This window comes from Pyrgilauda ruficollis, unplaced genomic scaffold (assembly GCF_017590135.1).
Source record: "Pyrgilauda ruficollis isolate IOZ18807 unplaced genomic scaffold, ASM1759013v1 scaffold79, whole genome shotgun sequence".
NCBI classification, from domain to species: Eukaryota; Metazoa; Chordata; class Aves; order Passeriformes; family Passeridae; genus Pyrgilauda; species Pyrgilauda ruficollis.
The window spans coordinates 2,287,252-2,313,055 of NW_024529821.1; the positions used below are offsets into that span (position 1 = coordinate 2,287,252).

The window sequence follows — 25,804 nt, forward strand, 5'->3', positions numbered from 1 at the left end:
CTGGGTGTCCCAGGGATGGGAGAGGGGAAGGCCCTCCAGAGCCTGCAGGCATGGGCAGCTCCCCAGTGGGTCAGCCACATCCCCACAGCTCTCCCATCAGCTTGGGAAGGGCCTCCCCACTGAGCATCCTCCCACTGCCCAGCTCCTCCATCCCACTGGGCTGGACCCCCCAGCAGCTGCTTCCCATCAGCAACAGCTTTGTTGGGGGCATGTGCTTCCCCTTCCAGAGAAACACACACTTCACAAATCAGAGGTAAAAGACTTTATTATCCCATGGGTTTTTCCTAAGAAGTAAGATTCCCACCAGACAAAATATACAAAGCATCTTATATTTTCTTTCTACAACTGCATTCTCATCCTATGGAACAGTGACCACATGAGCTGACCCCAAAGAACCAAGGTTTGTCCTGACAGCTGCGGGACTGCACAGTTAGCACATCCAATGACCAGTTACATCATGCAGAACCAGAGGGGAGGGCAAGAGGCCTGTATGGCATCTGAGTGCAGGCTCAGGCTTCTACAAATGAAGAGGAACGGAGGGCTTAAATTTACCAGTTACTGCCATTTAAATGAACCAATTCTCTGACCCGCTTCTTGTCATCCTCTTGGCAATTAAAGGCTGGGGCTAGCAGCAAGTTATTGCTGGGAAAACACAATGCTAGAAAAGTAAATACCCATCTGGCAGTGGGAAACTTTCCACACCAACCTGCAAGAAGTGCACGTAATTCTTCATTTTGCATCAAGCTTAAAGCAGAATGAAACCAAAGTTCCCTCCTCTACTTGACAGAAATTAATATTTATAGCTATGTTTATGTAAAATAACAAATACTCAGCCTCTAACGATATACTAATTCCTATTGCATTACATGACCATCCTGAGATCCTGTTTTGTTTTCACATAATTAACTCATAAAATTAACACTTAGAAGTTTAAAATATATTAACTTTGCATTTTGGTTCTGCTGAGTTAATGATTGTACTTGCATTTACTTTATCCTTCCTCTTCCAAAACAAGCTCATTTCAACAGATGGTGAACAGGTCCAGATTTGCTGGAAACCAATTAACAAGAATGTGCCAAGTTGAAACTCACCCCATTCTTTCAAGCCAAAAAACTGCCTGCATTTCAAGAACCTAATTAGTTTTAACTACATTTATGGAATGGAAGGAAGAATATTTAATTACTCTGCAATTCTTTTGTCTGATGATCAATAGAAATGCAGTTTTGTTCAAACAATTTCTCTGCAGTATATTGATCAGCTGAATCTTGCCTTGTATCAGTATCTGTACTCCACTGGTGCCTGCAGCTAATGTGATACACAGCTGGATTACAGTGATTACTATCAAAACAGCTTTCACTGGAGGAGTTACACAAGAATACACACCGTTAAAAGATTTGAAAAATCTGCTTCTTGACTTGCCAGTAACTACCAGGTCTGCTGCTGACACCACCTTCCCTCTGCCGAGCTCTCAAACTGCCCTGTCTGTAGCTTCACAGCTACTCCTTTCCTAAGTGCACCTGGTTTAGGTCATTATATCAGCCCCAAAATGGAAATCCTCCCCTTGTGCATACACCCTCTGTCCCAGTGCCATGGCAGCCTCAGAGCAGTATCCCAGCCTGAAATTGCTCAGCCAGGAAAAGAGCACCTATTTCCAGCATTCCTGTTTCTCAGCCATCCCTTCTACCCAAACCTGCTCCCAAAAGAGATTCCCATCCTGTGGTGTGGAAGAAGCTGCATCTACCCCCAGTTATCTTGGAGCACTGTGTAAATTTAAGCCCAGCCAGTGTCTTGGGTAGGTAGCAGGGAAGAAAGGGCCACAAAGGACCCCAGAGGTTAGAGCTGCACAAGCTGGGGGCAGTATAAAAAGTAGCCAGATTACCATGTCTAAAGAGAGGGCTGAGAGCATGTGTGTGCAAGCAAAGCCAAGGAAGGTTACATCTGGAGAGTGGCTTTATGACTTTTGGCAGATAACAGTTTCGACCACAAAAGTGTTTTCAAAGTGACGAATGCGATGACAGTTTCCAGCCTCACGCCGACTGATACCTAGAAGCGATTTAAAGAGAGGAGAGAGGTGAATCAACAAATTATAATCTGTAAAAACCAAAGGAGGGGAAGGAAAGCAGATGAGATGCAACTTCTGAACACTGAAATGGGGGGACAACATAGCCCATACAGAAAGCAGCATTATCTGGTCTATGGAAGAATTAACAATCTTCTCTAGGATACAGTCCTGCAGTAACAGCTGCTGTGGGCTGAAGGAGTCATCTGGCAACAGCTGGTTTCAGCTGACAGCATCTCAGTGTTATCTCAGGGACCAGAAAGCCCCAAGAAACCAGCAGAAGTCACAGGCTGGTACAGAGCACAGCTGTGGATGCAGCCAAGAAGTGTTTAGGACACCTGCTCCTTTGTATCCCTGCATGCCTGATCCATCCTGCTGTGGCCCCAGCCTGGGCTAATGCTTCCCCCTCGGTAATACTTCCCCATGCCCTCGAAATGCAGGTCCTCAGCTCTGGGCAGCTCTGCTGGCAGCTCCTCCCCCCTTACAGCAAACCCATGGTGCCCCAATGACAAGCAGGACTGTGCCAGGGCTCCATGGGAGCAGCAACCAATGTGTGCCAGCAGCTCCTCCATGTCATTGCAGCTCCAACTGGAAAAGCACCACCAGCTACAGCCATGGGAACCTCTGCACCCTGCAGCTTCCCCGGAGATCCAAACCCCACTGACTGTAGGTCCATGTTCCAGGTGAGCCTTTAAGCATGCCTGAAAAGCAACTTAATACAAATACTGCTATTAAAGAGTATTTTGCAGCAATGTTACCATTTCAATATAAGGTACATATTGCTAATTTCCATGAAATCATTTTTACACAGTCCAATGTTCCCTCTTCACAACGCTTTCCATACTATTATGAACTTAATTAATTAAAGGCAATTTGCAGACCTAATCTGCTCTGAAGAGCTGCCACTGAATCGGGTGCCTTCATTAGGGAAATCTTCCAAACAATTCCCAACAGCACTGCTATTAGTTCAGCCCCAGGAGCCCACGTGTAAATGAATTGCTGGCTCCTGCAATCATTTTTGCAGGATTTGTATTGGGCTGATGGATGACACACACAGAGCAGTCAGCACCCATTTGCAGCAGCATCCTGAAGTTGGGCTTGGATTAACTGGATGGGAAATGCCTCAAGACAAACCCCCAGAGGGAAACCCAGCTGTGGCCATGAAGAGGCCAGCATGGCTGCACCAGCCACAGTGGGGCTGTGATGTGGGGTGAGAAGCAGGGGCAGGGCTGTGATGTGGGTGAGAAGCAGGGGCAGGGCTGTGAATGAGGGGTGAGGAGGATGGGACAGGGCTGTATGTGGGATGAGGAGCAGGGGCAGGGCTGTGATGAGGGGTGAGAACGGGGCAGGACTGTGGTGTGGGGTGAGGAGGATGGGACAGGGCTGTGATGTGAGTGAGGAGGATAGGACAGCATTCTCATGTGGCTGAGGACAGGGGCAGGCTGTGATGAGGGTGAGGACAGGGGCAGGCTGTGGTGTGGCTGAGGACAGGGGCAGGCTGTGACGAGGGTGAGGACAGGGGCAGGCTGTGGTGTGGCTGAGGACAGGGGCAGGCTGTGACGAGGGTGAGGACAGGGGCAGGCTCTCACGCCGGCGGGCGCCGCGCCGCCGCAGCCGGTACGTCTCCTTGCCGCTGCACAGGCGGTAGATGAAGGAGCCCAGCTGCTCCATGTCACTGACGTGCTCCGTGGCGATCATCTCCTCCTGGATTATGTACGTCTGAGGCAGATATGTCCCTTTCTGAAATGACAGAGTTTCCACTGAAATAAGGCACAAACACTCCCCAAACACAACTGTTTCATGCAGAGCACCATGGACAACCAAACTGTAGAAAATTCCTTTGCTGCTGAAGCTCAAGCTCCACTTACCACTGAGGCCAGTTAACATGTGACCTTGTCCTTGCAAGAAACTGTCCCGTGCTACTAGCACAGTGCACACAAAACAGATGAGATCCAAAAATGGAATGTTCACATAAGGGGTGAAGTCAGTGTAGGATCAACCCTGTTATAAACTGACCCAAATTTTAGAGCAGGATGCCCAAAACTGTAACTCTGAGAGTACAACAAAGCCATCTGGAGAGAAATAAAAGCTTAACCAGAATTCCAGGAACTCCCATGAAATGTGCACTCTCCATTTACTTCAAAAGAAAAAACCCAATACCACCAGCTCAGCTCAGATTTCAACATTCTCCTCTCCTCTCTGGTCCATTCAGCAGAGCCACAATGATGTCCTGCCCTTAGTGCCCACAGGAATGGGGACTAGAGATGGGCCATGGGCACCACATTCAGAGAAGAACAGCTCTCCACACACCTTCATTGCCCCAGAAATGTCTGGCACAGTGACATCCCTGCTGTTGGGGTAGAGGCCACTATGAAGGCCAGGGTGATGAGTGAAGTGTCATGGCAGAAAGCTACCAGGGCATGGAAAAAATGGGTTTCTATGTGTCCCCCAGGGATGGAGGTCACATCTTCCCCTGCAGGAAAGAGTTCAGCTCAGTACTGGAGACCCTCTGCAAGCTCATTCCCAGGTGCTCAGGGCATCTTTTATGTTTGGACATTGCTGTAGGAACAAACAGCTGTGTAACAAGTGCAGCCTGGGCCAGGGGGTACTTGTGAGTAGATGGTAACTAGATCATGAAGCAAAGAATCACCTCTGGTCCCTTTCCCTTAAGAAGAGTCAAAGAAATAAAAGAACTGTCAGACCCTGGGGCCAAGGTAAGCATAACTGTTTCAAGTTGAAAGGTATAGCTGGGTGTGTACTCTATCCTCATCTGTCAGAGCTGGGCAGTTCTCTGCTGTTCATGGGGCAGTTTTCTTCATCTCTCCCACAGCCAATCCTCCGACTGTCGGTTTGTTTGTACTAGTGCATTTGTATTTTTAATTTTCCTAGTAAACAACTGTTATTCCTATTCCCATATCTTTGCCTGAGAGCCTTTTAGTTTCAAAATTATAATAATTCAGAGGGAGGGGGTTTGCATTTTTCATTTCAAGGGAGGCTCCTGCCTTTCTTAGCAGACACCTGACTTTTCAAACCAAGGCAATAACCAAGATGAAAAGCAAGCAATAGCAGCACTACTTCAGGTATCACCTCTTCTGTTTCCCAGGACTGGTTATCTCCACAGAGACATACCTGGAAACACAGTACCTTAACTCAGTGTTGTGCTGCTGGGCTGGCACAGCCAGGCAGATCAATAAGGCTGTCCTCTAACACTGCTGGATTAGAGAATTAGTGCCAGTTTGTACTACACTAACACTACAGTTCTGCAGGGAATTCCATTATTGATTCTCAGGGGGAGAAGGGCTGTGAGATACATGCAGTTCCTGGCAGGGGCTGTCACAGTAACAGCCAGGGCTGGGGCTCAGGATGTGCCACACCCTTGGCCTGGAGAGAGTGCTCAGAGAGACAGACATGAGCACGCAAACCAGTTTCTTCACTGTCTCAGGTGGAAATAGCTGTGGCAGGTGAAGGGGGAATCACCATTCCCCCATGGCAAGACTGTGTAACAAGGATGGTACCTTCAAGTCTCTGCCAAGAATTTTCAGCAAGCTAAAGCTCTGAGCATCTTGTGTCCTGCAAGAGATGTGGATCATCCATCATTTAACTGGGTCACTGTCGTAGGTTGAGAAGGAAGTGAATTTTTTTGGGAGGTTGTGGTCAAACCAATCAGTGCTTGGATTTGAATATTGGCACCTGGTTTGGTGTCAAACCATGACAGTCACCTCCAGTCTCCTGCTGCTGCATGGGGGGAACATCCTTTTATGTCAGACACTGATGCAGCCCTGGTCACTGAACTGTCACACCTGTGCAGAATAAAGCCTGAAAGAAGCAGGCACAGGGCACGGGGCAGCCACTCTGCAAAGGGGCACCCTGGCACCAGGCTGGCCGGGAGGAAAGAGCAAAGGAGGTTCCCCAACTCCCTGTGCTGCCCCAGTCTGCTGGAGTTATTGCTGGACTGTGATTTGATTCTAGAAACAGGAATGCAGTCACTGAACAGGTCCAAAACGAAACTTTCTGCTGGGAATTAGTCTCATTCACTAGGGACTTGTCTGCATTCAGAGATGCAGAGAAGGCAAAAGTCTCCAAGTCCAAGTACCAACAAAGCTCACCCAGCATCCAAAAGGCAGCACTTTTGAGCAGCAGGGCAAGTCATAACGTCATAAAGATCCTCCCTGCAGCAGGAACAAACTTGAGCTTTCTGCCTGACCAGTAAGGCCACCCCTCCCACATGTGGCCATGAAGATGACAGGCCCATAGGATCACAGCTAATTCAGCTGGGAAGGGACCTCAGGACTTTATCCCACCTGGTCTTGAAAACCTTCAAGAATTTCAAGGAGGCAGTACAACCTTCCTGGGTACCCTGTTCCACTGCTTCACTGTCCTCGTGGTGAAAAACTTTTTCTGAGCCCAAAACCAAGCTAACCACTTCAAAAGAATGTCTCTAAGGTACAGGTTAAAGCCTCCAGAAACAGACTGGACACTACTGAACACCCATCTCAATAATCAGGAGGTTATTTAAACTCACACCTGCTTTGGGCTCTTCAAGCACATAAGACCACTTTAATTGTATTGTTATCCCCTTTTTAAATTCAATGACAATGCATCATTTTCACTGACCAAGAGTTCCTATCTGTTATTTTAGGATGTGACCAACATTCCCAATCTCTCAGTTGTTTTCTCTCAGCTTGTGCAGTCCTGCCTTTTCCATTTCCCTCTGCCCCAGGGACTGGTCACCTGCTAGGGTCAGAAGCTGTGACAGGTCTGGAGCGAGCTGTAAGTAAATGTGTGCTGTACCCCAGCAGGGTTCCCAGCACATTTGCCAGACAGTCACAGAGCATGAAATTGTGAGGACTGCTAGGAAACAAACTGGGAGTCTGACAGGGATTGGAGATCAGGCTCTCTCCAGGCATAACTGTTTGTCTCTGAGCTCACACTGCAAAGTTCACCATACTGCACACAGTAGGAAGTGAGCAAAGGGAATTTAAGAAAGAGTAAGAATTAGATTGTCTTTTTTCCCCCCCTTTCTTTTAAACAGATCCTCACAGGAGTGATAAAAGACCCAGGCTCAGTGCCTTGATTTACCTGCAGAAGACTGAGACAGAGATGTACCTTCCGCAGTCTGAAAAATCCTGTGCTTTTTTCCTACTGTGAAGATTAAATAGTATTCTATTTTAAGATGGCTGCTTTCAGCAGCACAGGCTTCTGAACTGAACAAAATCGCTGGTACTAAACCAAATTAATGCTGGCTGTGAGCATAACTGCATGAGCCCAAGCCTGGTGCTGCAGCCCAGAAGGGAGGGCAGCACAGACTCCCCCCAAAAGGTGAGTGTTGAAGGCCTGTTCCTCCCCAAGGGACACTGAGAGCTCTGCAATTGGCAAACCACAGCGCAAAACACAGGAGGGGGAAAGGAAGGAATTTTTTCTTTTTTCTCTCGATTCCTACAATCAGTAAACACCAGAGGGAAGGAACCTACTGCTTCGGTGTGTCTCCCTGGTCAGGCTGATCATCACGCCAGCGTTACTGTGCTGTCTGCACAATCACTACTTCAGCTAAACCTGCTGAAGCCTTCACTCTACATGGAGACCCAGGGCCAAGGCTCACTTCCCCAGACACAGCAGTCCTGATTTCCCAGGAGCTGCCAGCTGGCACCCAGGAGCCCACTGAAGGAAAGCATGCAGAAGGAGCAGGGCTGCAGCTGTACCTTCACGTTGACCAGCAGCTCCCACAGGTTGCGAGGAGGCATCACGATGGTGGTGTTGAGCTCGATGACGTAGCACTTGTCCAGCGTTATGTCATGATACGCTGTCAGACCCTGCATGCCAAGCACAGCAATGACACAACTGAACCTCTGCAACGAACTCTGGCTGGGAAAATGGGTGAGAAGAGGGAATTCAGGGAACACAGGACACTGCATTAAACAAACCTCACTACCAAGCAAAGCAGAGTGGGTTGGAAAAACCTGGAGAGGGCCTTGGGCTGGAGGACAGCTCAGGAATAGATCATGTGACAAGAGTGACAGTGCTAGGCCATGAACATGGAGCTGGTGCACCCAGCCCAGCCCCATGCTGTGCCCCCACAGGCCCCAGGAGCTCCTTACTCGCTGGAAATCGTGGATGATGTCTGCAGGGTCGCTCCCTCCAAACTGGGGCACTGGGACATTGATTTGCTCGTAGTTCTCTTCAATGTAGATCTTGACATCCTCGTGCAGCTCCAGCTGCCCTCTGAAGGGCGAGTACAGCGAGTCTTCGTACAGGACCCCGCAGTGGAACACGCTCTCACGGGGCAGCTGTGGGGACAGATCCAGGCAGGGGTACAACACACCCCCTCAACAGCTACAGCAAGCATGGGCAGGAGTGTACCCCTGCTGGGTAAAACACTCCTCAGATGCTGAAGATATTTTAAGATCAAGCTTTTTACCAGAAAACATTCTTGGTGAACCTAGTGCAAACGACCCTTGTGAAATGATCACATCTCACTTCATGCTAGCCAGGTGCAAACGGAATAAAGAAATCCCTGCCGGCTTTCATGAGGAGTAATTCAGAAAGGCAAACTGACTGCCTGCAAGCTCTTCTATTTCCTAACCAGGCTGTTCACATCCCTCCATGGCCGTGGCTTCCAGTAACTGCATTTTTCCACAGGAGGCAGAGAAAAAACTGCCTATTTTCTAGGAGGCTTGGGCCAAGTAGAGAACCATTTCTAGAGGCCCTTGTAGCCTGGAGTGGCAAATGCAGCAAAACAAAGTGGATTCACCTCACATCAAAACAAAGTGGATTCACCTTGCAGCAAAACAGGAGCTGCTGTTCTCTGAGCAGCATGGGAGGTGTCCCTGCCAGGGCCTCCCTTGAGGCCAGGGCTGCTTCTCCTAGGGAAGTGCCTCCACCAAAAGCCCAGGGACAGGTGTCCTCACCTGGGACAGGGCTGTGTGTGGGGGGGAGCAGCCCTGCGGCTGTCACAGTGTTTCCAGATGAGGTGTAAATGAGAATGGGTAGTAAAGCACTGATGATTTCTTGAAACAAAGACTGCAAATTAATTTAACAGCAAGGAAATTTATGGAGAAAAGGAGTATATAAAAAGACTCTTCTGCTGAGTGGATAAGTGCTGGCTGCAGAGATGAAGGCAGCAGCAGTCCTGGGAGAACTCATTCACTAATAGCCACTCCACAGCACAACGAGGGCTCCAGTGCAAATCAGTGCTCTGGCGTTTCTTGGCTAAACACTCAGCAAGCCAGAGCTCAGCAGTTTCCTCCTCAAAAAGCAGCTCTGCCCTGTCTCATTCCCTGTGTTCTGACGCTCCACAGTGCTGCCAGCCCAGTGCCTTGGCCAGGCCAGGCCAGGCTTTGCAAAGACTATGTGGAAGAAAAGGTGCTGAATTTAATGGAGGTTGAGGGCTCACTTTCTACATCATCTCCCACTTAGTTCTTACTTCTCTGCTTGCTTTATTAATAGCAGCACCTATTTTTGTCACACCCACAGTTTTTCTGTGCTAGAGCCTACAAAACCTACTGCAAAAAGCTGTTCCCTTGCCTGTACTCCCCTGTTCTCTCCAGGTCTGCTCTCCCCTTACAAGCCATGCTTTCAGACTGCTGTAGCCCAGACAGCAGTGATGTGGGGTTTAGAAGGTACAACTGGCAGGATGTTTTTATACAGTTGAAAAGAAAGCAAAACAAAGCCACAAGGGAGGGTTTTTGGAAGGCCCTTCCTGGCATTGGGAATGGAGGTCAGCCTGAGCCTACCACCTTAAGAAATGCCTCATCTGCAGTGCCCAGCAACCTGGCTCCTGAGTTAGCACAATGCAGGGCAACAAAAACCAGCAGCACCTCTCTCAAAGGTGCCAGCTTGGGCTGATGGAGCCCGAAGTGCTTGCCAAGTCTCTCCTACCTGGGTGATGAAGAAGTATCTGTAGACGTACATCGATGCAAAGACCAGCCCCAGCAGCAGCACGAGCAGGCCCATGGTCAGGTAGCACACCCCGCTGAGCGACGAGCGGCGGCCCTGCGCCGCGGGGCCCGGCTCCTCCTGCGGACGGAACACCGAGCCTCAGCTGCTGCTCCGGCCACAGCAGCCTGCTGGCCTCTCCAAGGGTGCTCCCAGGGCACCAGCAGTCCACTCTTCTATCCAAAGGGTGCTGCAGGGCACCAACAACCTGCTGCTCCATCCAAGGGTGCTCCAGGGCACCAACAACCTGCTCTTCCACCCAAAGAGTGCTCTGGGGCACCAGAAACCTGCTGTCCTATCCAAAGAAGTTGTATTGTGCAATGAACAGAGCAGGCACTGCCCTGCAAAGCTACTTCATACCTGGCAACAGTAAAACACTTGTGCATTTTGCCTCCCTTACCCCAGACACACAAACAATATACATTATAGACCTATATATTTGTATGTATTGAAAAACAATGTGTGTCTGTGTGAACATACACAGATGTATGTCTCATCAGCTTCCCACCAATTGTTCAGAACAAAGACAAGCTTCGTTTCAGTGGGATGTAAAGACTGACCAAAAATAAAAAATAAAATCAGGAACTCTTAGTTTCTGGCTACTGAATGTAACAGCATTTATGTGTTTATAGTCAAAATTTTTAGTTTAAATGCTGCCACTCACGGCAGAATTTCTAATTGGAAATTTTTGTGATGGGAATTACTGGTCCCAGAGAGGTACCTCCTGGCCCTGCTGGGGTGAGCTGACACAAACAGATGCACTGATCTCAACTTCATTTTCAAGCACATTGCAGCACAGCTCCCAGGAAAATGGACAGAGCATCAAAAGAAAACAGACCTGTCCTCCTCAGAGTGCTGCCCAACCTATACAGACAGTAGCCAGCTTGCCTTGTCACAGCCCTGAAAACAGAGGGCAGTGCAAAGGCAGGGTTACCTCCTGGAGACAGCTCATCCCAGCCCATGATGCTCTTGTTTTTACTACCAAAATAACCCTTCAAATGTTAAGCAGAATGATGTAAGGCCTTTCAGAAGCAGATGAAAGAGGCTGGTTGAGAGATGCCCCAGTTTCCACACAGAAGAGCTGAAAGCTGCCCTCAGCTGAGCAGGCAGGCTGGGGAGAGAGGCACCAAGGAGGGCTCTTGCAGATTAACTCCCTCTGTGCAGTTTGAGATCTGATGGGTTTGACTACAGACACTCTCCACAGCTACCTGGACACTGCTACGAATGGGAGGAACAGCCTGGAAAGCAAACACCAGCCTCTCATTTCTCAGGTTCCTCACTTCTTAAAGGAAGAGATGGGTCTCCAGAATAATGTGGCCAAGACCCACAGGGTGCTGCCAGTGCTGAAGCCCCAACAGGACAGGGCCCTGCGCCCCTGCCACCCTCTGGTGGCATCTGCCCAGCTCTGCCCAGCCCAGCTGGCAGCAAACATCTCTTTCCCCTTTCCCTACCAGGGAGCAGCCCTTGCAAGAGCAGCAGTTCAGTGCCAGGCTCAGAGGCATCATTCCTGTCCCAGACTGCGACACCTCAGCATCACTGAGGCACCTGTGGGGACCCTGCCAGGTGGGGATTCCCTGCTCCTGCCCTGCACCTGAGCTCCACTGAGATGCAGGAACAGGGCCAGAGCAGGAGCCTGCAGCCCCTCTCCCACCTGCTCCACTCCCAGCCAACGGGGACTCCTCCAGATACTGACTTTTTATTCCTAGCCACATTCAGCCTGATAACTGCCAAGACCAAATTGCTTTGGGGCGGCTACAATTCCAGCATGCCTCCAGGAGAAATTAATCTACATTTATTTCTCCTTCATCCCAGCTGCTGAAAGACCCATAGCACCTCGATTCACCTCCAGCTTCCTGCACTGAAGGATCACTGCAATCAGTTTGCTGCTGCTCCTCCAGCAAATAAAAGGGATGAGCAAGCTGAAAAATATTACATTTTTCCTCTCCTTCTGCAGACAATGGGCAGCAACTCTGACAAGCCACAAAGAACAGAAAAAAAGAAACAAAAAATCACATTACTAGAGGAAGTTTAAAGGATCTCTGACATGAATCGCTAGGACACGGGAGTCATGCTGGATGTCAAGTGTTTCACAAAACCGGCTTTCCCCAGACACTTGTCATCACAGAAAGAGTGCAGATGGTGGGGGTGAAGAGGAAGGAGAAGATCTCCTGGCACTGAAGCAAGGCTGAGAAAACATTTAATGCTCTGCAAGAGAACCATATCTGAAGGGTGCCAGGCTGCTGTGGCAGTTAATGCACCGCTGCTCCTGCGGTGGGCTGCCAGCTCTGGCTCCAGAGAGGGCTTGGAGAGAGGCTTCGTGGGGACACAGCAACTCAAAGGGCAAAAAAATACTCCCAATAAGGGAAAAGCTGTGTTTGAACAATGGTAGAGAGGGGAAATAAGCCCACAATGGTTTGTTACTTGCTAGGGCAGCTCTGTCTTCTTTGCATCACCAAAGACGCTGTGAGACATCTGACCTCTCGCTGCCAAAGATGGGTTCTGCTCCCTACAAAACATTCCTGGCTTCAGGAAAAATGCCAGAGCTTTGCGCTGTGGAAGAGCGTGGGAGAAGCAAAGCAGAGCTTTTATCTGGAAGAAGTTATTAAACAAGCCCCCAAATTCTGAGGGAGGAAAGAAAAAAATCAACAGCAACCATTCTGATGGAGCAGCAGTTTAGGCAGTGGCTTCTGCAGCCAGCCAGGCCAAGGGGAACAGTTAACACAGTCCTGCAAAATGCTGCATAAAAATCACCTGGAAAACCTGACTAAAAATGTGTGTCTCCATCCCCCAGCCCAGCAGATGGAAAGGCCATCAGCCTTTAGCACTGTGAATAAATGACAATTAAAAGCAGCTATGGCAGTCTGCACCTCGGCTCGGGGCTGGAGGCATCCCCAGCACTGAGAGCCCATGGAGGGAGCAGTGCACAGCCTGCTCCAACAGCTCTTCACCCAGGATACCCCATCTGCACCAGCCTGGAAAAATCCAAGCTTGTTGCACAGGCTGCTGCCCTGCTCATGCCACTACACACCTCCTTTCCCACAGGACCCCCACTCCCTGCAGCAGAATTGTTTACAAACAGGGTACTCTAAAAAACAGAAAATCCATCACAGATTATTTCCATCTCTTCTTGCCTAGGAATGCCTGGCTCCCCAGCAAGGGGAGAATAAGACTTGGCAGCGGGGTTTTCCTGAAGAGCAGTTATGCCCTCCAGGTGTGCATTTCCAAAGGACAAAAATCAAAATAATAACACACAAAAAATGCTGTACATTCAATAGATATTTAACAATATTCCAGAGAATTCATTAACCAGATGCACCACTTGCAAAAAGCCATCCTACTAATTTCCTGCCTTGATCAAGCTTGGGGTTTTTTGGCCAAGAGGAATGGGAAAGGTTGGGGTCAAAACCATCCCTGAGCAGAGGCAGGGACAGGTATTTCAGCTGAGTAAATTGGCTTTCCTCTTTTCATTGTTTTAAACACAATATTCCAAGAGCTGGACGTATTTTACACAAAAATGAACATAAGGCCCTTCCTCCGCTCCCTGGGCTGAGCAGAGGACAAACATTTATTTGTTTCTCCATGAAAGAACAGAAGGAAAAGCAACAGCAGTGGCAGAAGGGCAGCACATCCACAGTCCAGGCACTACAGATGTGTTCGTGTGGAAGATGCACAGACACATCCCCAGCTCTGCAGAGCATCCCACAGCCTCTCCACGCTGTGATCCCTTCTTTGCTCCATTTCCCTTGGCAGTGCCACTTTGCTGACCTTACAGAAAGGGTGGGCCAGCTCCCTTTCCAGGGGACCATTTCAGAACAGGCAGTGGGTAGAGTTCCTTATGCTCTGCAACCCAAGGGGAAACCACAGCTTGCTCTTCCCCTGCATGGACAATGGGGGAAAAAGCACCCACCTGTCACAAAAAGCACCTGGACATCTTGGATTTTTGTCTGGCATTGTCCTGATAATCCTTCATTCCACTGGGACAGTCAGAGGCAGCTCCACACAGAAGCCTGAGCACCCAGACATGCTGACTCTGACTGCTGTCAGGCATTCAGCCCAGCACCCGCAGCAGACAGGATATTGGAATATAAAAAGGAATTCCTTTCCTCGGATAAAACACACTCTTCACTATGACTCAGTGCCCTGCCAGCTCACAGGGCCAGCACAGCAACAGAGTACAGGCAACAAATACCCAGATGTGAAAGGATGGAGGCATGATACGGACCATGGGGTAGAAGAGGCTTGAAAGTAGCTTGAGGGGTGGGGAAAAGTCCTAATTCAGTCTTTGTGGATTTTCTTTGGAATTTCAAGTCTTGCTGAGGGCATTATGAAAATGACTGGTGTCTTGTAATCCCTGTTTGGTACTGAATGGTTAAGGAACAGTTCTCCCACAAGGGGGTGGGGGACAGAAACCTGGCTGGGCACAATGTCTGGTCCAAGGTTTGGAAATCAAGTTCAAAGGCCACAGTGAGTCAGAGGAGGGAAACCTCCCAGACACCTGTGGCTGAGCCAGCTCCCCCAACTTCACAGCACTGAGCCTTTGGACACAGCGCTGGAGGAGCTGTTAACAAGAACCATACCTGGTGAGATGCTGCCTTTGGAATTTCTCATTAATACAGGAGAAGGTTATAAAAATAGAAATGTGACATTATTGCTCCTTCATCACCCATGTGTTGCTGAAGATGACAGAAGTGAGAAAATTAGAAGTGTCGTGTCACGCCTCGATCCCTTCCCAAGTCGCACATTGTCTCGGCAGAGATGGGCTCAGCTCGTGGCCCTTTTCTGCTTCTGCAGCTTCAGAAACAGAGCAGTCCTCCACAAACCCTGGTTCCTGCATTTCTGAAACACACAGGCTTCAAATCTTTCATTTTAGCTGTAGCAAGGCCTGACAGACTGGTGACAGAGATTGGCAAGTGTCTAAATATACACCCCCAGCAGGAAAAGAAGCGTGGGGTGACTAAAAATAGTAGATGTGATTTTGATGACTGACAAGTGAGGAGAGAAATGCAACGCAAAGGGATGCAGTTTGGAGAGCAGTGCCATGTAAAATATGTCATCACTCTATGGGACACTGTTCAAGGGAGCAGCAGCCTGAGCTCTCGATGTTTGATGCACTGACATAACTGCAGACACTGCCATGGCTTCCTCAAAGGATGCAGGCTCCAAACTTAAGAAACCCTCGTCAGAACACTCTAACTTACCTTGCAGTTCACTCATTTCTGGTAGCCAAAGGCCAATATGGACTACGGGAAAAGAAAAAATATCAGGTCAAGGTCGCTACCTCCAGCACATCAAGTCCCATATTCACAGCAAAATCAGTAACTGCTTTACAAAACATAAGGACTTGCACCGACTTCAAGTTGAAAAACACCACAGCTGATTGCTGGAAAACTGCAGTGCTGCCACTTACAGCAGGTGTAAGCTGGAAGGGACTGAGCTCTCCTCTGATGTGGTGGCTTAGCCAGAGTGTACCCTCTTGGGGAAGTGACCCCCGTGCCTGTACCCAGAACCTGCTCTTTCTGCTTGTGAAGCAAAGCCCCCATCCACCCACACCACTGCCAGCACCCCTGCTACCCGCAGGGGCTGGGCACTCTCTGCTGCTCCCTGCTCCAGGAGAAGCACTGCAGAGCTTGTGGGATACTCCGTAAGGTGAAGAAATCCAGAGCTGCCTCCCGAAGACAACCATCCATGTCTGTACTCGGGAATTCCAACACAGGGGAGCTCAGTGGTGGAGAGCCCCCAGGGATGGCCAGAGCGGGCTGGGTGGGCAGGCAGGCTCCAGACTGGAGCGCCTGCCAAGCTCTGCAGAAGGGAGGTGAGAAACTACACACAGGGAAAAGGCAGACACAGGAAGACAAGAAGAGGGAGAGGAACAGAGAAATAAAATATCACAGCAAAGGCATCCTGGCATCCATCAAAGCACCCCCAACACTCCAAAGAAGGCTCCTGTGCCAGATGAACAAAAAATGAGTCCTGTCTTCAAGAGCTTGGAGAGAGGAGAGGAAGCAAAATGAGGAGAACAGTGGGTGAGCCTGTGGGGGAAGACTGCCTGAGGAACTGCCCTGGCTGAGAGGGGTCAGAGCTCTGCACTGGCAATGAGAGGCCTCTCAAGGAACCCACACATGGAAGGAGAGTCCTTCCAGGCTGGAGGGCATTTCTGATGCTCTAGGTCAGAAAAGGAAACACGAGAGAGAGAGGAAAACGCACACAAACACACACATATATATGGCACACGGTTTCCAAGGCAACCAAAGTCCCTGCTCACACTCCTTGCTTGAGCAGTGCTTGCACTGGCCACCCAACAACCCGACAGCATTTCCACAGAGAACACAACTGATGACTTTTGGACTCAAAGATGCCTGGAAGCAAAAAAATAAAAAAAAAAACCAAACCACAAACCAAAAGCTAGGTGGTAATTAAGAGACCATCACAGCTAAAGGCAAAAAAGTTGCAATAAATGAATCTACTCACACCTTTGAGCGACACCACAGCATGTGACTAGCAACAAAGCCACCTCCCTCAGGAGTCACTTCACAGTGCTGGAAATTAGAATATCAAAAACAACCACTGGCTAATTAAAACCCCCAGCATTGTTGCTATACGACAAAGACAGCAGGATGTTAAAAATGCAGCCTAGCATGTGGGAGCTCCTAAGCAATCAGTGATCATATTTTCCTTCTCCCTCATTGGCAAGAGAGATATAAATCCCCCTCTTTTCTGCTTTTTTCATCCCTTGATGGAACTAAGGGGCTGTTTCTCCTCCCTCTTTGCACAGGGGTGAGGAATTAATTTCCATTTTTTTGTTTTGTTTTGTTTTTTTGGCAGAAGCACAACAACTTCCAGCTGGAATGATTCCAGCCTCCCTCTCCTTCTCCCAGGAGTACAACCATTCAGAGCATTAGCAGAGCTAACAAAGCCCCTGGTAAAAACAAGACTGTTCTTACCACACTCACAGCTGAAGCCCTGAGCATCATGTTGAACAGAGAGGCAGGCAGAGAGAAAATAAACAGCTGTGACAAAGTGGCAAAAAAAAATCCCAACCTGGGCGTTTAACAGCCTGACTGCCAAAATACTGATTCAGATAAACACAGCCTGATTTCCAGGCCACTCACTGCAATAATGGGGAAAATCAGTCCCTGCCATGGAGCAGCTCCAAGACCACAGCTAAAAGGCTCTGGAGCACCTGGGCAGACCTCACCTGGGAGAGGGAAGGAGCCAGCACAGCCATGTGAAGGCCACGGGCTGTTTAGGGGTTTTTTACAAAAGACTCCCTGAAGTGGGAGGTGGCATTAAAAGAATGGGAATCTTCCCCAGGAGAAGAATGGAGGTTAAGCTTTGGCACTAAGCCTCAAAACCTCTCTAGAGCAATGATAGGCAAAAGGCAGCTCAAGCAAGAGTGAAGCAGAGCAGCTGTTCTGGGAATAGGGGAAGGTCTTAAACTGAGAGGTTGGCAAATTTAAAGAGAGCCTTGACTCAAAAGTAAAGACATATGCAGGTGGGCAGACACCTGACTCCTTAAAAGACCTCTCGCAAATGCCAAAAATATTCAAGAACACTGCAAAACTGAGGTAAGGAAATGCCAACAGCTTTCAGCTTGCTCTTGGTGTAGCTCAGCCTTCCTTCTCCTCCCGGGTGAAGGGAAGAGAAGCTGCTACCAAAACCAGTCTGTTTGCCTCTACCATCATGCAGGGCTTGGAAGAAGCAAGCCATGAGCCTGCTTCATGAGCCAAAATGCTGAGCTGTCTCTCGGGACACACTCCCCTTTTCCCAGACTGCAATTGTACAACTGCTCTCCTGTAAAACAAACCAAGCTAGCAGCCCGTGCATGGGGCCCTGGGCACAAGGCAAGGGAGACAGAGGCTGATTCTGCAGGAGGTGTGAAGGACTGGGTGCTGTGGCAACACATCTGAAAGAAGAAAATGTGACAGGGAAAAGACACATCAAAAGGTTTCACACTATTTCACCTGAAGTTTTTCACCTCTAGTGATGCCTTTGGATGCTAATGAAGCACCAGAGCAGAGCAACAGCTGGGCCCAGAACTCACCTGGACACTGCCACTGGGCTCTCACACTGCTTCCCCCAAAAAGCTCCATGTCTGGAGAGCTTTGGGGTGTGTACAATTTAAAATCACAGCACCCACCTCGGAGCTGGCACAGTCAAGGCAGGCAGAGATGGTCAAATCAGGCATTCTGGATCTCACCATGAGATCCAAGCACTGCTGATCTGGCTATGGTCAATGAAGCCAGCACTGTCCCTCCTCACTCTTCCTCTAGATGTGATTGATTCCCAAAAGCTGGAAGAAAGGACACAGCCATGCCCAAGATGCCCAAGAACATCCTGCCTTCTGCTGGTTCTGCAGACAAGAGGGACAGTCCCAGCCAGAAACCTGCACTGATCACTCCGAGCAGAGGGGCAGAGTCCAGCATCTCCTGGAGGACAAGTTCAATCATCTTCAAGGAACCAGACTTCAGGATACAGCATTTGCTTCTTCCCTGAAAATCAGGACTTGCACAGTGACACACTATAAAATGAAGTCACTGCTCCCTTCTGGAACACTGACAGCTATTATCTCTTCTCCCAGCAACAGCATAGGAAAACTCTGACAGTCAATCCTACACTTGAAAATTTACCACAAAGAAAAGGTGTCTAGTTTAACAACAGCAAAGGAGAGGAGGCAAATTTACCCTTCTCTTTGTTGTTCAAACTGACTTCAAAGGTAGCGCATGGCACCAAGGAAAACAACTCTGAAAAGCAAGTGCAGAGAGATAAGTGAAAAAAACCAGAACCCTCACACTGTCCTCCTTCAAATGGTAACACTGGCATTAAAAAAAACCCCAAACATTCCTAGGTTCTCACACATCACTTGGGAAGGAAAGATATACCTACAAGTGAAGATGCCTTTCCATCTCCTGTAAACCTGGTAATGAACAAACATTTCATAGCACAAAATCAGGAACCGCAGAGCAGCACACGGGAACACCTCACCCTCCATCTCTCCAGACCTGCCTGCAGTGCCCTGCTGGATGCAGCTCCCTTCTTCTGGGCTTCTGTCCCATACTTACTTTTGGTTCATTTGTACCCTTTGAAATTCTTTTTTTTTAATGGTATTTCTCGGTGTTCTGTGTTTTGCCAAAAAAAAAAAACCTCACCAAAACTGCTGTGCCCAAAGCGGGTAAATGCAATCGGTTCTTCCCACAAGAAGAGCTCCTCCATGCAAAGCTGGGCTGGCTCCTGCTCTTCCCCAGCTTTGAGAGAACACAAACCTCTGGACAGCTATTTCCAGTTCCTCGGTCTCCAGCTCTTCAGTCTACATCTCTTTGGTGAAAGACAGCTACATGTTTCTGCTTGGAATAGATATTCTCTGTCCTAATCCCTCTGCCAGTTTTAGCCAGATCCTTTGTCATGCTCAGCTGGAATATCAAATATTCATGTCTGGAGTCCAGTAAGACACTGAAGTCTAGTACTTCACTACAGCAGATCCTGCAAGGAGTCCAGAGACATATTTTTTTTTTTTTTCCAATTCAGACCTTTTCCTCTGCTTCCAAAGCATCCCCAAACCGCAGAGAACCAAAACCAAATGACAGTGCTTCTCTTTAAGCCAACAACTCCATACAGGCCACAAAAAGAAATCACCACTTCAGCCCACGTGGTTATAGGAGGGTTGGGCAAAGACCAGGAATAACCTTCTATTACAGGAGGCTGCTTCTTAAAATTAGGATCTACCATATTCAGCTCCCTAAGCCTGAACATGGTGAGAACCCCCACAGCTCGAGAGCCTCAAGCCTGGACTCAAGCCTGCAAACATGTCAATGAGCACAATCAATGCAGACTGCTGCCAGCAAGCTTTTCCTTCCTCTCTCTGAGTTTACAGCTTGCTTTGTGAAAAAGCCTCTTTTTAAAAGACTCTTCCTCACATCCCCTTCCCTCACCATCTGTCTCCCACCTCACAACATTCTGCAAAGAAGTCCCTCACAAAACCCAACACTGCACCGGCACAGCAGCATCCACAGGTTGGTGTGACTCTGCTTTATGTGCCCAAAGAGCCATTGCTCCTCCACCCGCCCCCTGAGCTGGAACCCAGCTCTGGAGCATCACTGCTCAAGGTGCACCAAACCCCTGGGAGAGCCAGAAGTGGCACTGCTGCCCTGCTGCCACCACAAAGCGCTGATCCTATTGGGCTTGCTCGGGCAAATGCAAAGCATTCCCAGCTCTCCATGGCCAGCTGGGCATCAGGAAAGACAGGAGAGCAGGGACACAGCACCAGCCCCAACACTGTGGCACTGTCTGCCTGCTTAAGAGCTCCACATCCACAGCAGACCTTCTCCTCACTGGGGAGATGTGCAGTCACAGGGAACAGAGCTTCCTGGGCACCAGAGGGGTCCTCAGGGAACGTGCTCCCCATGGTTTTCAGGCTTTGCCCTGCTATTTCTGCCAAGCAGGGCAACCATGCTGGGTGTGGGAGATGTGGCAACAAGGAGGCTGGGACAGCTCAGCCAGGAGCTGAGACACCCAGCAGACAGAGGTCGTGAGGTGCAGCTACAGAGAGACCACCCAGACACAGAAGGGTTGGATGGATCCAGCACAGGCAGCAAGCAGCTCCTTGTGAAAAACTTCTCCACACAACCAGGAAGGGTGTGATCCAAAGACCACTGAGTCTTGTCAAGACTTTGGGAATGCAGAAGGGATGAAAGACATCAAATCAAAGCCTGGTATTACTGCAACCAGCCAAGAGCAAAACATCAGTCGCAGCCTGCAGACAGCATTGTGTGTACCCTGGAAAGCCCCTCGCAGCCCCCGGGGCTGTGAGCCACTGCCAAGGTGTTTCCAGCAGGCTCACCAGGCTGTGGATATGGAGAGAGCTCTCCCAGTCCTGCCTGGCCTGTAAAACCCTTCTCTCCCATCAGCCAGACCTGAGCAAACACTGCCCTGCCTTGGACACTCATCCTTCCAGAGACAAACAGGACTGCATGAGCAGTCCTTTTCCAGAGGCAGGACAACAGACTCCTGTGAGAGCAGCCCCTGGATCACACAGACATGCTCCCCCTGTCCCCCAGACACCGGGCTGTGCTGCAGTGTTGGCTGTCAGGCCATTTCCCCCATCCAGCAGCACCGAGTGCCGGGCACAGCCCTCAGCCAGGCCAGTGGGGCAGCCAGAGCCCACTCTGGGCAGAGGGAGGGCTGAGAGGTGCCCTCCAGGGCTTTCATCGACACCAGGTCAGGCAGCAGCTGTTAATGAAACCCCTTCTCCTCTGGCTCTCACACTGCCTCTGCCAAATAACAAGCAATTATTAGAGGGGTGCACAAGGGATCAAAAAAAGCCCCAAAAAACCCAACCCACATTTTGACTAGACAGCTCCAGCTATCAGCTTTATTTGATTCCTGTGGATTTCAACATTCATCACAATCACAAGGAGCATATTTCCCAGGGCAGTTACCGACACAGCCTATGTGCCTATTTCCATTTTAGACTGCAAATATGGAGTTCAATTAAAACTTACGGAATACTGTTTTGCATCTGAACAAATATTTTCCAATGAACACAAGGGATTATTTTACTGGCTGCATAACCTCAAGCTGCCTTCTGCTCAAGGCTGCTACATCCCCACAGTTCCTACTTAATGACAAGATTGTTTCTTCTATGATCTCTTAAAGTCTTGCAAGTCTCAAAATTACATGGATTTTTCTGACAGGAGTTTAAACTGCATATTCTTGCTGATTCAAGCCAAGCTGTGCAGGGGAGAAACAAGGCTCAGCACATGCAAGCTTGCTGTCACGACTCCTCACCTACCACTTTTCAGAACACATTAGCATTACAGACATCTTCCTGCCTGCTGCATCTTTGCATTCACCGAGCACCTGCCATTCCCAGGCTGCAGAAGCTGCCGCTGAATCATTTCCCAGCTCTGGCTCCTATCACTGGGATTGAAGTTATGAGATCAAAGAGGAAAGGAATGCAGAGCATCTTGTTTGCATGTCACCAATGCCATTTTGCTGTGAGGCAGCTTGAGAAATACACACACAGACAGAAATTATTGGCAGCAGGAGTATGGCAAGAAAGCCTGGCTACGGAAAGACCAACACCGCAAGCTGGGTGTTTTACAAAGGTAAAGGTCCAGCTAAGCCCAAGCACAACAAAGAATCCACTGTCATGGTCTGAAAAACATCATCAGGAAAAGGCCACCTGATGTCAGTGGATGTGCTGCTCCCTGGACATCCTCACACTGCACCGACTCACTGTAACCCACTCCTGCCCTTGTTTCATGGGTCTTTTGTTGAAGTTCTCACATGTCTGTCTGCTGGAATCAAGAGACTCTTGCAGAGTCTTTGTCCTAAATTCATGTTTTTAGGTTCCTTTGTAGCTCACAGAGGTGGGCTTAAAAGAACACCACCATGCCTCCCAAGAGTCAGAGAAAAGCCCAAGGCAACATAAAACCCCCAAAATTTATTATTTGCTACCTAAGCCAATTTCATACATCTGGCAGAACCTGAATCAGAATAATTTTGATTGCTGGGATCTGGCAGCACTAATGATAGAAACAAGCATCTGTTACTTTATTACTTTTTAAACTGCTTTTCTCACAGTGCTCATGAGAAATAGACAGATCCCGCCTGAACTCAGGCAGGATCAACAGCAGAACTGAGTTTCTGGCTGTGGAAAGCTGGTTTAATGGCAGGATGAGCTGGAAGTCCAGTGTGACAGTCAGCTTCCAGGGTTGGACATCAGAAGCAGGAAGAAAACCAGCACCTTGGTTTGTAATTAGGAAATACAGTCAGGAAATCACCGAGAGGTCACAGTCAGCCACATTCCCCCAGGTCTCTGCAGAGCTCCTTGGCGTGAGATTAACAGAAGCAATCATGACACACCAAGCACAGCCAGACCCTGGCAGCAGAGCCGAGACCTGCGAGCACATCGTGTGTGATGGGAGAGATCATCATGGTCTAAGTGACTCCCTGAACTCTGCAGAACGCAGCAGTCTCCTGAAGCCCCTGCTGCAAAGCAGTTCTCCAGAGCAATTCCCACTTGTTTGGTGAGGCACATGAGGAGGAACACTCTGCACTGCTGCAGGAACAGAGCAAAACCACAGCTCCCACATTGGTTTTTGAGTCAGAGAGAGACTAGGGTTCGATAAATGATCAGACCACACGCACAGCCTAGGGATTTGTGAGGAATGCACAAATGCCATTTAGGACTCCTGCTCTGAAACGGGAGCGCTGTAACAAGGCACAGTGCATGCCGCGGGTCAGGCCCAGCTCAGGACGACACCCTCGCACTACACAGTGTGGAATCCACCCAGGGCTGGCAAGTGGGGCTCTCCAGCATCAGAGACTTCACAAACACCCAACTCCTGCCAAACACAGCCGTACCTGGTTCGCTGTCCGTGCTCGAGAGGGGCACTGCCCGTGCCACCCCCGGCACGGCCCGACAGCGCCTGGCCACGGCTCACACGGCCCGGGAGCGACCCACACAGCTCTACCTGCCCCAGCCCACGCTCTGCATCTGCCACGGATCTTCCAGCGCCTTCGCTCCCCTTGTGCCTGAAGGGATCCCAACCCCTGCAGGCATGAGCACTGGCTCCCCTCTCCTACCCATCACCTGAAGCCGGCAGAGCGACTGCACATCACCGTGTCAACTCCCATCTGCAAAGCATCTAGAGGTCTGTGCTCTTAGCCCCTTGCTTCCCATCCTTCTCCAGCACCATCTGCTTTCCTCCTCTTGTCTCTTCCCCGTGCCAACCCAAAGCCGTCAGAGATGCTAGGATTTGAAATCCACCCATGTATGACCAATCCGAAATTACATTCCCGCAGGCTAAACCGCCCGAAGGGACGAGTTCTGCTGCCACTGTGTGCGCTGGACATTCCCTCCGGTGCCCAGGGACGGCTGCTCGCGCCACGGCGCCGCTACCCTGCCCCATCCCCGCCCCGCTCCTCTGAACTTCGGGCGCCCACCAAGCCCCCGAAGCCGTCGGTGAGGCCGGACACTTCTGCCGGTGCCCGTCCGTAGCAGCACCACACCACCCGCACCCCTCGACTCCCGCCGCCCCTCGCCCCCGCCCCACTCACGGCGCCCGGGGGCAGCAGCACGGCGCCCGCCACCCCATCGCCCCCCGCCGCCTTCTCCTTCTCCTTGTCCGGCTTGAGCGCCGCGGGCGGCTGCTGGACACCGATCTTCACCATGGCCCCGCTCCGCCGCCACCGCCGGCCCCGGCAGGGCGGGCACCGGGCGGGCACCGGGCGGGCACCGGGCGGGCACCGGGCCCTGTCTGCCCCGGCAGCACCGTCGGGCCCCGCTGTGGGACACAGAGCGGCTGCAGCGGCACCCCCGGGATCTTGGGGCACGGCGCTGCTGACATCGGGTCAGCCAAGGGGAAAAAACAAAACCAAACCAAAGTACCCCGAGCCTGAGGCTGCATCAGCCTGCAGCAGCTGCACACAGAGCAGGAGTTGCTCTGGGGAAAGCTGGAGCACCCATTCGCTCCTCACTCGGAGGCCACAGAACAGGATCCGTGGAGGAACTAGGGTGGCCTTTCCGCCAGGACCAGCTCCGGGAGCACAGCAGATGGATTACCTTCGTCGTGGGGGCAGTGATCCACAAAATGCCCTGTCCGCCAGAAGCAGAGCGTGGCATGCAGAAGAGAAATGGGGGGAGGGCTGGGTTGCTTTTGTGTCACCAGATGATGGCTGGGGAGCAGCAGGGAGCACCGCAAAGAGTAAAGAACACATGTTGACAGTTTTGTTAAGTTAAAAAATGGAAAAAACCCATTAACAAAACCCTCTCTGCCAGTTACAGGTAATAAGGAAAGTAGGAAATTGTCAGTGGATAAACACAGCACTACCCTTACATTGATTTGGTCCACTTAAACATAGTATTTATTTTTAATAAAGTTGTTACGAGCATTTTCTTTTGATCCAGATGGGTTCATTATGTACTGAGTGCTTTACATCATGTTTTGAACTAAGCCATTGATAAATTAGTGCTAAATTTTATTTGTAAAAGGCATCTTTGGCAAGGATTCAACATTGACTCACAACAACAATTGCTCATAGTGCTGACTTGCATTGTTCAATATTTGGAGCTGTTTAGTCCTCCCAGCATCCCACCCTGTGGGTAAAAGTTACACGGGGATTACAAGTTTTATCTCACACAGAGATAAGGGGCTGCATTTCCACAACAGCCTCTAATTTCAGGAGCTCAAACTGAGACAAGATGGTCCTGAGTTTATGGAAATGGGAGTGTTTACAGCCAGATCCAAACATCTCACACTCACCATGCAAACCGGGCGACAGCCCGCCACAGTGTTCCCTGACTAAAGGTGTTAGACAAATACTCTTCTAATTACATCTGTGCCTACCACATGTAGCCTTGTGGAAATGTCCAGAACAGGGCAGAAATCCACTTGTGTCCCTCTTTCAGGTTGTTTAGCCCACTCTTCCTCAGGGAGAGCCCTCTGTGTGACAAAGGCTGCCTCACCTCCTCTCCTCCAGCCCCGTGCTCCACTGGGCAGCTCTTGTCTCAGAGGAGAAACCTAAAGCCAGGATGCAGCTGAGAAAAAGTGATTACAAAGTCGTACATCTGGTAAAATCAGAGAAAACCTGACACTAAAATCTTCAGTTTAAAGGCAGAAGATAAAGAAAGTTAGGGTTTGTTCTTTCCATTTATGTCTAAGGTGAGGCTGGACCCCCACCCCCAGTCAGTCAGTCTGCGGGACTGGTGGGACAAGTCTGCAGTCAGGAGAGTAAAGGATCCTCTTCTAATATTTAGGTAATTTGTGAAAGATACTGAGAGAAAGAGGCACAAGGCTCTTGCTGTTCACCAGG

The 25,804-nt window shown here is 49.8% G+C and overlaps 1 protein-coding gene across 1 annotated transcript; it reads right to left on the reverse strand.

Moving 5' to 3' along the window:
• Positions 1–247: 247 nt before the first annotated feature.
• On the reverse strand, positions 248–24,190 carry ITM2C (integral membrane protein 2C). Its single transcript, XM_041487009.1, has 6 exons — positions 24,050–24,190; positions 9,935–10,072; positions 8,155–8,343; positions 7,759–7,869; positions 3,649–3,799; positions 248–2,043 (listed from the first exon to the last, which is right to left on the reverse strand). The coding sequence occupies exons 1-6, from the start codon at positions 24,161–24,163 to the stop codon at positions 1,952–1,954; spliced, it is 795 nt and encodes a 264-aa protein (XP_041342943.1). The 5' UTR covers positions 24,164–24,190; the 3' UTR covers positions 248–1,951.
• Between the last annotated feature and the right edge of the window lie 1,614 nt (positions 24,191–25,804).

Excerpts from the sequence above, each read along its gene's own strand:
- ITM2C (XM_041487009.1), bottom strand. The coding sequence starts at position 24,163 with ATGGTGAAGATCGGTGTCCAGCAGCCGCCCGCGGCGCTCAAGCCGGAC. Across the intron at positions 10,073-24,049 it reads TGCTGCTGCCCCCGGGCGCC|GAGGAGCCGGGCCCCGCGGC; the intron begins GTGAGTGGGGCG and ends TTCCGTCCGCAG. Across the intron at positions 2,044-3,648 it reads GCGGCGCGGCGCCCGCCGGC|GTATCAGTCGGCGTGAGGCT; the intron begins GTGAGAGCCTGC and ends AATCGCTTCTAG.